General features: G+C 37.5%; 3 protein-coding genes across 3 annotated transcripts; all 3 read left to right on the forward strand.

Moving 5' to 3' along the window:
- Window positions 1–221: 221 nt before the first annotated feature.
- LOC102688961 (olfactory receptor 52L1-like) lies at window positions 222–1,178 on the forward strand. Its single transcript, XM_006627961.1, has one exon. The coding sequence runs from the start codon at window positions 222–224 to the stop codon at window positions 1,176–1,178; it is 957 nt and encodes a 318-aa protein (XP_006628024.1).
- A 5,594-nt stretch (window positions 1,179–6,772) lies between these two features.
- Window positions 6,773–7,849, forward strand: LOC102689168 (olfactory receptor 52K1-like). The gene has a single exon (XM_006627962.3). It carries the CDS (start codon window positions 6,802–6,804, stop codon window positions 7,771–7,773), a length of 972 nt encoding a protein of 323 aa, XP_006628025.1. The 5' UTR covers window positions 6,773–6,801; the 3' UTR covers window positions 7,774–7,849.
- Window positions 7,850–10,407: 2,558 nt separating this feature from the next.
- LOC102689377 (olfactory receptor 52K1-like) lies at window positions 10,408–11,361 on the forward strand. The gene has a single exon (XM_015341259.2). The coding sequence runs from the start codon at window positions 10,408–10,410 to the stop codon at window positions 11,359–11,361; it is 954 nt and encodes a 317-aa protein (XP_015196745.2).
- Window positions 11,362–12,226: the final 865 nt, after the last annotated feature.

Consider the following 12,226-nt stretch of genomic DNA (forward strand, 5'->3'; position numbering starts at 1 on the left):
GACGTCCTGTGGAAGGGTTTAATTGAGAGCTGCATCATTACTGTATGTGATTAGGCAAAAATTATTTCTGTGCTCCAGTGTTCTGTTTTTTCTTTCTTTTTACTTTTCACTGCAGAACTAACCTTTACATTGACTTCCTTTAAAGTCAACTGTTAAAAGAATATTTTATTTTGATTTTCCAGGTAATTGCCGTGTTTTCATCTATAACACTGGAGTAAAAAATGCAGGAATATCGACCTGGAAATGTTTCTCACACGAACTTTGTTTTTGTCGGATTTTCTGCACTTAAAGAAAACAGACGATTCCTCTTTATTCCTTTTTTCCTGATGTTTCTGTTGTCTCTTGTTGCCAACTCAGTTCTGATTTTTGTCATTATAACTCACAGGACACTACACACCCCCATGCATGTTTTGATCAGTTGTATTGCATGTGTAGATCTCATCTGGCCAATTGTAATTACCCCCAAAATGTTGCTGAGCTTTTTACTTGATTGGAATGAGATTTCTCTCTTGGGTTGCCTGTCTCAAATGTTTTTTGTAAATTTTATCGGAGGATTGCAATCATCTATCCTGATGGGGATGGCTTTAGATCGCTATGTTGCTATTTGTAATCCACTACGGTACAATGACTATGTGAATAGATCTTCTTTCTTCAAGCTATTCACTGTAGTTATTTTGAGAAATCTCATTTTCAATGTGATTGTTGTAATCTTAGCTGGTTCCCATTTCTTTTGCTTGTCTAATGTCATTGATCACTGTTTCTGTGAACACATGGCTCTGGTAAACTTAGCCTGTGGAAGCACCACTAAGAACAGCGTTGCTGGACTGGTAGCAAGTTTCTGCATAACAAGTGTTGACTGTTTGTGCATCATTGTGTCTTATGTGAGAATTTTCTGGGCTGTTTTCAAAACTGCATCAGTAAAATCATGCCAAAAAGCCATCCACACCTGTGGCACTCATCTAATTGTCATCAGTGTGTCTTACATCTGTGCCATGACAGCATTTCTTACATACAGGATTGAAAACTCCATGACATCCAATATTCGTGTTTTCATTAGTATAATGTATATACTTTTCCCTGGTTGTTTCAATCCAATTATTTATGGGATCAGGACAAAGGAAATAAGAGAGCAGATACTGAAAATGTATAAATGGCAAAGAACGGTCTTGCTGCAATGAACTGTCATATTAAAATGTATATACAAATGTGATGATGGTGGTTATTATTATAATTGACCATAGATTATTCAGAGTTCTGTACAGTAGCTTCAATCATAACCTTTTCCTTACTTTAGTATAACTGCAAATCCATCAGCTTGGACTAAATATAGTTTATACTGTAAAAAATTTGCATTCTTTACATATTTTTGAGAGAGTTGTCTTGAAGACAAGATGAAGAAAATCTGTTCGTTGTTTTACTTGAAAATTTATAGTTTGTGCAGAAAATTTAAACTAGAGGAACTGGTATACTCTGTATATAGTAGATATAAAAAATTATATACACTGTATCAAAGGAAACTTGTCATTTGTCCCATCATCTCAATTTCCTTTAGTATTTTCATATCAACCAATGTCAAGAATAATTCAGTGCACAGACTAAACCTGAAATAAAGTTAAGTTCTCTTGCTGCATAAATTTATACAGTGTTATCATTTTCAGTACTGAGAACTCTAGATATAGTACATCATTGATTACTTTTACATTGATTGCTTTTACAATTTTACACGGTAGCTTTATGGAAATCTGAGTTGGTCAATAATAAATCACACGTCTTATGATGCAATTTATTATTGTCACCCTGTAAATGTGTATGATACCACTAGAATCAACCTGATAACAACTTTGCTCAGAATTTCATAAGAATTTCATTAGATTATCATTTTGCACTTCAACAGTGTGATGAAATGAGGGTTTTGGTCATCTGTTCAGATTGATGAGTAGGCAGGACTTGAAAGAAGAAATCTCTCTGGGCAAATTACAGTTAAAAACAATGAATCTTTATTTCACAGATAAAATGAAACATCATTCACTTCAGTCTTGTGGGTATATTCTTCAAACATTACCTCTGTGTCGTGGGAGTTGGTGCATCTCAATAAAATAAAACGAAGCCACAAAACAAAAAAAGTTGCTGCTGTGACGGTTGTGGTCCCGGGCGAGCTCGTGCCCTCCGCCACCCGTCCCGTCCCGTCCCGTCCCGCAGCGCCTGGGGCGCAAACCCGGGTCTCCAGCGCAACGCAACAGGGAACCAGCTGCATGAGCTAAAGGAGACCCCCCCAGCTCAGGCGGCTGAGGTCCCTGCGACGTGCAGTGAGGGCGCTGATGTCACCGTAGCAGAACGAGCTCCGCTGCATTGCCAACACAGAAAAATATTTACACTCAAATTTAGAAAAATAATTTTTTCTCCCTTAAAAATATAGATCCAATCTTGCCTTCTTAGCAGTAAAAAAATAAAGTGCCTCAGACACGGGTCTTCATTTATTCCTTTTAGCCTGTTTTGTCTTACTCCTTTTCACATCCTCTTTCAGCCTCTTCTAAAGAGTGGCTTTTTTTCTTCACCGTTTTCTTTTTAGTACTTCTCTGTTCTTACCTTGTGCTTCCTTTCTTTTTTTGCCGTGGTTTAATTTAATACCAAAACTTTATTTTTTAAGTTCTCTTTGTCCTTTTCCAAAATTGAAAACCTCTGTTACCTTCCCTGATTCTATCTCCAGACAGTTGAGCTTCTGTTGAATCTGTGTCAGCTCAAGGGCCAGAGTGAGCTATGCCACTTTGAGGAAATACTTCAGTAAGCAGGGTACCTTCTACTCTGTCATCTGTGGGTTCAATTTACTATACAATATAGAGACAGAGATAAGAGCATTTTATTGGCCATATACAATTTCTTGCATTAGGAATTTGTCTTTTCACATACCACAGCTTGCTCTCCATAAGAGGCATAGACAGGGAGAAAGATGTATACAGCACCCCTGGAGCAGTTGGGGTTAAGGGCCTTGCTTAGAGGCCCAACAGAGTAGGATTCCTCTGCCGGCTGCAAGATTTGAACTGGCAACCATCCAGCCACAGGTGCAGATCCTTAGCCACAGAGCCACTGCTCTGCCTCGTATATATGTCAGGTACAGTAGGTTGGACCTCACCTATGTCTTGTTCATAGTCTGACGTCACAGCAATATTCTACCATCCATTCTGCCATCTTAATGCAATCAAAAGTCTCAGTGAAAACTGACACTCTTCTTAAAGAACCTGCCATTCAGTACAGCGCCCCCTAGTGGCATCAAAATAGATTTTAAAAAATGATGTGCAGTGAGTAAACTGGCCTTTTATTAAATTGGTAGCTGTTGCCTGCCCTGGCCAGACCAGGACCTGTGAGACACTGAGACTGTGGATCAGGTAGTGTTGTGTGGCTTGTGGTGTGTGAATGACAGCGTTAAGTGGGGTTTCTTTACAGAAATAAAGACACGTTCTCTCATGGCTGGAGAGACCCCATTTTGTCATCTTTCACTTTAATACCCAAGAGCTTGTATGGAAGGGGGGTGGTGTTCTGCTCTGGCTCTGAGCTGCAGTAGAAGTAAACAAGGGTGACCTTAGTAAGTGATCTGTTTACTATCTGAGTTCATTATTTTCCCTTTCACACTGTGCCTGGGGCCCAGGGAAGGACTGCTAGCCTTGGTAACCTGTTTCCACTGAAATCACTACTTTCATCACCATATATAGAACCTCTAATTAAGAAACAAACAAATGTAACATCACTCTGGGAATTTAAAAGTGATTTAAGAGGAGTTTAATGAAGAGAGAGCACAACTTGAATTTGGTTATCTCCTAACTTTAAGTAGCCTTAACATTTATTATTAATACTGTAAGTTATTTCAGCTACCCTTGTTCGAATTATGGTTTTCACATGCCTAAAAACTATTGTTTTGTATTTAACTGTTTTTCTGTTTGTCATCCACTTACAGAGCCTATTTAAAATGTACATCTGTAGAATGTCAGAAAAAAACGTATCTGTAAACACAAAGCAGTGTTCTGTATGTACTCATTCACCAAAATAAAATTTGTTACACTGCTTACCACGGCTTACAAATGGTAACAAATGAATAGAAAATACTTAAAGAGCATTACAGATGTATTTTAAAAAGACAAAATGTTTATATTGTGACAAAACAAATGAAAATGTAATAGCTATTTGCACTCATGAAACAGCACAACTTGTTTTATTTGTGAATCACTTATGCACTGTACAGATTAGCAAGCAGTTTTTGCAAAGATCTTGTTAGGACATGTGTAAGATATAATTAATGAGAAAGGAATATTATTAACTATCTATACATGTCAATTGCAACCTATTCAAAGACAGTCTGGACCAGGATACAAGTATGTGAACAGCTGAAGAATGGAGAATCATTTATTTAAAGGTAAAACTAGATCAACAACAAAATGCATGTGTGCAATGTTCTACTGTTTGATCATGTCTTTATTATAAAACTTATAACTTTATAACCAGTTATAAAAAAATAAAAAAAGGGGGCAGTGTGGTGGCTCTGGATCTGCACCTGTGGCTGGAAGGTTGCTGGTTCAAATCCCACACCTGCCAGAGAAATCCTACTCCACTGGGCCCCTGAGCAAGGCCCTTAACCCCAACTGCTCCAGGGGTGCTGTACAATGGCTGACCCTGTGCTCTGACACCCGAATTCTCTCCCTGTCTGTGTGTCTCATGGAGAGCAAGCTGAAGTATGCAAAAAGACAAATTCCTAATGCAAGAAATTGTATAGGGCTAATAAAGTAATGTTCATGTTTTTTTATAGTTTTACACTGAGAAACTCCAAAGAAAGTTGTTACATGGCTGAATACCAAGTGCATGCTTATGGCCCACAAACCTGTGCAGTGAGGAGTAGTGGTTAGGGCTCTAGACTCCTGACCTGGAGGGCCATCGACTAAAACACCAGTTCTTGGCACTACTGCTATAACCTTAAGTAAGGTTTCCTTTGCTGTAGAAATGGGAACTCATTCCTGTAGAAATGGGCGCAAATGTTTGTATGTGAAAAATAGATCATTTTGAGCTCTGTAAGTGATGCCGGATAGAAGTGTCAGCAAAGTCAGTAATAATTACTGTATTCTTTGTAGCTTTACTATGTACAGTAGTCTTAGAAGATGGTAACTGGCTGGTAGAACACTTCCCATGTACTTCTCATATGGCCAGGGGTTGCCTGTGTGTCATCTCTTTGTATTCATTGTTACACTACACAGCGACACTGTAGAAAAACATAAATCTCTTGTATCAAAGCAAGAACTATACTTTTCTTCTGAAATAAACATGTGCAGCTTAGCTTCATTTAAGCACTGTAATGTACTTTCTATTTTCTGTCATCCCTGGGTTAGATTTACTGTAAGTAGGAGCACACCTGTGTCTTGTTCGGATTCTAATGCCACCTCATCATCCTGTATTGTGGTATCTCCATTCTGCCATTTCAATGCAATCAAAAGTTTCAGTGAAATCTATAACACTCTTACTAAAGCACCTCACATTGAGTACGGCGCTCCTAGTGGAATCACAATAGATTTGAAAAACATTACCTGCATTAGTCCCATTGATCTGCAGTGAATACACTGGCCTTTAATTAAATTTCTAACTGCTGCCTGCTCAGGTCAGGACCTGTGAGACATTGAGACTCAGGTAGTGACACAAGTAGGGTAAGAAATAAAGGCACATTCTGTCATGGCCAGAGAGAACCCAGCGTGTCATCTTTTGCTTTAATACCATAGAGGGTGCATGGAAAGAGGGGGGTCTGCTCGGGCTCTGAGCTGGAGTAAGAGTATACAAGGGTGACCTTCGTTGTGTCTCTGTCCGCTCCAGCGCTCTGTTTAGTAGCTGAGTTCATTGCTTTCCTTTCACACTGTGCCTGGAGCCCAGAGAAGGACTGCTAGCCTTGGTAACCTGTTTCATCCTCAGAGCCCACTGAAATGATTACTTTCTTTACCATATACTGCAAAACTAAACAGCCCAGCCTCTAATTAAAAGGCAAACATAACCGCCTCTCTAATATAATATCACTCTGGGAATTAAAAAGTGATTTAAGAGGAGCTTTATGAAGAGATGAAGAGAGGAGCACGGCTGGCATTTGGAATTGTGAGTTATCTTCTAACTTTAAATAGCCTTGACATTTATCATTCATTAGTTATTTCAGCTATCTTTGTAAGTATGTTTTCAGATGCACAAAAACTATTATGTCTTCTTTTTAACTTTGTTTTTTGTCTTTCACTTACAAAGCCTATTTAAGATGTACACTACATCGGCAGTACAAATTTTTTTTATCTGTAAACCTAAAGCAGTGCATTGTACATATTCATTGCAATATCAACAAAATAAATTTTATTACACTGCTTATCGCACAAATAATAATAAAATGAATAAAACATTTATAGATGCATTTGTTTAAAAATAATAAATGTGTGTATTTTTACAAAATTGATGTAAAATTAATCTCTCTTTGTACTCATGGAACAGCACAAATACTTTTATTTGTGAATCAGTTATGTGCTGAGCAGATTAGCAAGTATTTTTGCAAATTGTTAGGAATATAACCAATGAGAAGCATATTATCAACTATTTGTACTGTACATGTCAATTGCAACTCTCCACGGCAGTCTGGATCAGGAAACAGCTATACAAACATCTGAAGACTGGAGAGTCATAATTAAAGGCAATCTAGACTAACAATAAGATGCAATTGTGCAATGTTCAATATTAAAATCATATCTTTTTTTTATTCTTACAGGATACTTACAGTACAAATTCCAAAGAAAGTTCCACATGGCGGAATATCAGAACCAAAATAATTCTCACACCGAATTTGTATTTCTTGCATTTACTGGCCTTAAAGAACACAGGCGATTACTGTTTATCCCTTTCTTCCTGACACTGGTGTCTTCTCTTGTGGGCAACACCCTGCTGATTTTCATTATCAAAACACAGAGAAGTTTACACTCTCCTATGTATGTTTTGATAGCTGCCATTGCGTGTGTAGATCTTAGTGTGCCGATAGTGTTTGTTCCTAAAATGTTACTTGGCTTTTTATTTGACTGGAATGAAATTTCTCTGTCTGGATGTTTGGTTCAAATGTTTTTTATATATTTCATAAGCTCTTTCCAGTCCACTATTCTGCTCTGGATGTCCTTGGACCGTTATGTTGCCATATGTATTCCTCTGCGCTACAATGATTACATGAATAACTCCACCATATTTAAACTATTCATGGCAGGTCTTTTGAGAAATGGTTTGCTAATTTTGCTTATTGTTGTTCTAGCTAGTCCACTGAATTTTTGCTCATCCAATGTTATCAATCACTGTTTTTGTGAGCACATGGCTCTGGTGAACTTGGCTTGTGGCGATACGACCAGAAACAGCCTTGTGGGATTGATTGCAATCTTGTGCATGCCAAGCATTGACTTTGTGTTCATTGTTCTCTCCTACATCAAAATATTCTGTGTGGTTTTGAAAACAGCTTCAGGAACATCCCACCAAAAAGCCATCCACACATGTGGCACACATCTTATAGTCATAGGCACATGTTATGTCTTTACTATGATGCCATTATTGGCTTATAGAATTAAGAATTCAATTCCCACTGATGTCCGTGTCCTGTTAAGTATAATGTATCTGCTTTTTCCCAGTTTTTTTAACCCTATCGTGTATGGTGTCAGGACAAAAGAAATAAAAGTACAGATTCTGAAAATATTTCAACGTGGAAGACTTGCTCCAGTAACTTTTGAACTGTCAAAGTAATAGGTTAATGAATGTGATAGCTGTAGGTCTATAATGGTTTTAGTTATTTTTGCGTAATGAAATAATTTGCATTTAAACATCAAGCACATTGCAATATAGAACAAGACATGTATAGGTTAGTATGGTATAGAAGTCATCAATGAAATAAGATAAATACTGTACTGCATGCTTGTACAATAAATCCTTTATATTTTTCAACGTGGAATTGTTCTTTACTTGTTCCTTTGTAGCCAATGTACTGTATGCACAGTGTGTAGTATTAAAAAGTCTTAATATTAAAAATCAAGATACAAATACAAAAAAAGAACTAATACAGTACAAGAAGCAAGAACATCATGATTCGTCTGGCAAAACTCAGAATTACATGTTTAAACATTTAAACAGTGTTATTGCTATGAACTAAAGATAAACCAATTTGTAGCAGTTGTGACAGCACTTGAGGAAAGGAACAGGCATGCTCATGACCCACAAACCTGTGCAGAGAGGAGTAGTGGGTAGAGCACTAGACTCCTGAGGGTCATTGACTGACACACCAGTTTTGGGCACTACTGATATAACATTGAGTACAGTTCTTCATCCATATTGCTGTAGAAATGGGAACTGATTATTGTAGAAATGGGTCCAAATGTTTGTATGTAAAAAATAAATAATTGTAAGCTCTGTAAGTGACCCCTGATAGAAGTGCCAGCAAAGTTAATAATAATTGCTATATTCTTTGCAGCTTTATTGTTTAGTCTTGGTAGGTTCTACAGTTTCTGGCAGAACACTTCTCATAAGGCCATCAGTTGTCTGTGTACACTATGAGTTTGCCTCAAAGTGAGAAGGTGTGACACTCAAACAAGAAGTCTTTGTATTCTTGGGAGAGCAGGTCTGGCAGGAGGGAGACCAGTCTCTCTTGAACTGAGAGAAGGCAAGAGGACTCCCCTGAACAAGTGGACTTGGGGACATTCTTAAAGGCAGCAGATTTGTTCGTTTTAGGAATGGAAAAAGTAACCATTTAGCCCTTTAGATGTGAGAAAGGGATTCACTTACATTTCTCAGGCACACTAAAGAAATGAATAGATTTTTTTTTATCACAAGGCTCCAAAGTAATGAGTATGTTTTGTTTTGTTTGATCACCTAGAGTGATTGTTACTCTGTGTACTCATTGTGAGCGGCCTCATAAATAAACCAACTGTTATGCCACCTAGAATCACAGAAGGCTAATTGTAGAAATCCAAGATGGTCACTGATAAATCACGTCTTAACATACAATTAATTATAGTTACCCTGTAACTGTGTTCGATACAACTAGAATCAACTTGATAACTTTCATTAGATGTTCTCAATTTCACACGGTAATGTTACATTGTGAATGTGACATTTTAAAACGATTGGCACTGGGCCTGTTGATGTGCAGTGAGTAAACTGACCCTTTTATTAAATTGGTAGCTGTTGCCTGACCAGACCAGGACCTGTGAGACACTGAGACTGTGGATCAGGTAGTGTTGTGTGGCTTGTGGTGTGTGAATGACAGTGTAAGTGGGGTTTCTTTACAGAACTAAAGGCAGGTTCTTTCATGACCAGAGAGACTCCATTGTGTCATCTTTAGCTTTAATACCCAAGAGGGGGAGGGGGGTCTGCTCAGGCTCTGGGCTGATGTAGGAGTAAACAACGGTGACCTTCGTCAGTGTCTTATGTCTGCCCCAGTACTGTTTATCAGCTGAGTTCATTATTTTCCTTTCACACTGTGCCTGGGGCTCATGCCTTGGTAACCTGTTTCATCCTCAGGGTCCACTGAAATGATTACCTTCATCACTATATACTGCAAGACTAAACAACCCAGCCTCTAATTAAGAAGCAAACATGACCACATTACTGTGGGAATTCAAAACTGATATAAGTGGAATTTTAAGAAGAAATGGATGATAGCAAAACAGAGGAGTACGGCTTACATTTGTGAGTTATCTTATTACTGTAAATAGTATTACCTCTTGTTGCAGTTACTCTTATTAGTATGATTGTTTTCACATGTACAAAATGCAGTTGATGAAACAAATTTGTATGTGTTCTTTTTATTTGTTGGTTTTTATCTTCAACTTATAAATCTTATATACGATGCACATCTTCCGAATGACACCATTTTCATCTGTAAAACTAAAATAGCATGAAACACATTTTTAGCAAACTCAAAGTTTTTATTGCACTGTTTATACCAGGAATAATAATAAAAGGAGGAAGAAAGCCTAAAAGAGTTTGCAGACTTATTTATCATTTTTATTTTGAAATATTAAATCTAAATATAACAGCAATTTGTTCTCACGAAACAGGACACATACTTGAAATTGTGATTTGGATTTTTTTATTGTTGGCAACCATTCTTTCCACTGAATGTGTAACAGAAGTGTAAAACAATATAACCAATGAGTAAAGAATATTATCAGCTTTTTATCCGTGTGATAAGTAATCAAATCCAAAAACAAAAAAATCCAATCACTGGTTTTAAGCAGTCATTCAACTCTACTGTAGGTTTTTAGAGTCATCTTTAAAAACACACACAAAAAAGAATGACAACAAACAACAAATTGCTGGTGTATAATAAGGTGATCATAACTTATTTTTTTTTCCAGGTCTCACTTCAAAGAAGATTTCCATATGGCAGAATACCGAACTGTAAATAATTCTCATACAGAATTTGTTTTTAATGCATTTACTGGACTTAAGGAACACAGGCGATTACTGTTTATTCCTTTCTTCCTGACACTGGTGTCTTCTCTTGTGGGCAACACCCTGCTGATTTTCATTATCAAAACACAGAGAAGTTTACACTCTCCTATGTATGTTTTGATAGCTGCCATTGCATGTGTAGATCTTAGTGTGCCAATAATTATTGTTCCTAAAATGTTACTCGGCTTTTTATTTGACTGGAATGAAATTTCTCTGTCTGGTTGCCTGCTTCAAATGTTTTTCACATATTTTGTATGCTCGTTCCAGTCCACTATTCTGCTCTGGATGTCCTTGGACCGTTATGTTGCCATATGTATTCCTCTGCGCTACAGTGACTACATGAATAACTCCACCATTTTTAAACTCTTTGTGGCTGCTGTTTTGAGAAATGGCTCATTTGTTTTGATTATAGTCATCTTAGCTAGTCGTCTGAACTTTTGCTTATCAAATGTTATTGATCATTGCTTTTGTGAGCACATGGCTCTGGTGAACTTGGCTTGTGGCGATACGACCAGGAACAGCATTGTGGGATTGATTGCAGTCTTCTGCATACCAAGTATTGACGTTGTGTTCATAGTAATCTCCTACGTCAAAATTTTCTTTGTAGTTTCAAAAATGGCTTCAGGAAAGTCTCGTCAAAAAGCCATCCACACTTGTGGCACCCATCTTATAGTCATAGGCACATCTTATGTCTTTACTATGATGCCATTGCTGGCTTACAGGATTAAGAGTTCAATGTCTACTGACATCCGTGTCCTGTTAAGTATAATGTATCTTCTTTTCCCCAGCTTTTTTAATCCTTTAATTTATGGTATCAGAACAAAAGAAATAAAAGAACAGATTCTGAAAATATTTCAGAAGAGCTGCTCCATCATCGATTAAACTGTCAAAATAATATAATAATGAACCTGAAAACCTTGGGACTACAATTGTAATTATATTTACATGTTCTGTAAATTTCATGACATCATTCCATATGAATGCTGTGTGATGCACTTTTAATCAGTTTGTGCTCAAATATTTAAAGAAACTTCAAATGGAGCCTTTTCGTTTGTGCTACTTAAAAGGGCCAACTTTATTTTGATTTAAGATTATTTAATATACCAGTTTTAGCAGCCTTGAAGTAAAATGGCAAGTTCAACACAGCCCTGTAGAGTTCTTGGTCCTTAGATCAATTAAGCAATGGGACTTCTTTGAGGTGTATACAGGATATACTATATTTGTGTGGGATTTTCCAGAATTTCCAGTTTCCACCAATCTTTCAAAGACATGCTGGCTACTGTAGGTCAGTTTCTGTCCCTAATTAGTCCATGTCTGTGTATATGTGTGTTTGTGTGTGTGTGCGCATTGGCATCCAGTGCATGGTATTGGTCATGCCTTTCACCTTATCCTTCTGGATGAGGTTGCTACTCACTTACCCTTATTTACTTCAAGAATTCTCTCCACGACTGAGAGATTCTGAATAATTAAACACTGGTACTTTCCTCAGATTTCAGGTTCTAATGTTACCATTTTCTACTTCCTTCTTGGTACTTCTCGGTACAATCAATTCATGCAAACGTCCTTATTGTCACTCACCTGCTAGTTGTGTTTCTGTTTGCACTGCTAAGCTTGTGCAGCATCTCAGCTCTCCTTTCTGCACTCAGGTGCCCAGTGCAGTGACAGACTCCCCATGGGAACTACTTTCTTTAAACTGCACAACACCTAGTAGAGCCCGTGTTTTTTTGGATTGAATGTTTTTTTTTTT

This window comes from Lepisosteus oculatus, chromosome 5 (assembly GCF_040954835.1).
Source record: "Lepisosteus oculatus isolate fLepOcu1 chromosome 5, fLepOcu1.hap2, whole genome shotgun sequence".
In the NCBI taxonomy this organism is placed as follows: domain Eukaryota; kingdom Metazoa; phylum Chordata; class Actinopteri; order Semionotiformes; family Lepisosteidae; genus Lepisosteus; species Lepisosteus oculatus.

What these genes read in the sequence shown, in the direction of transcription:
- LOC102689168 (XM_006627962.3), top strand. Translation starts at nt 6,802, where the DNA reads ATGGCGGAATATCAGAACCAAAATAATTCTCACACCGAATTTGTATTT.
- LOC102688961 (XM_006627961.1), top strand. Translation starts at nt 222, where the DNA reads ATGCAGGAATATCGACCTGGAAATGTTTCTCACACGAACTTTGTTTTT.
- LOC102689377 (XM_015341259.2), top strand. Translation starts at nt 10,408, where the DNA reads ATGGCAGAATACCGAACTGTAAATAATTCTCATACAGAATTTGTTTTT.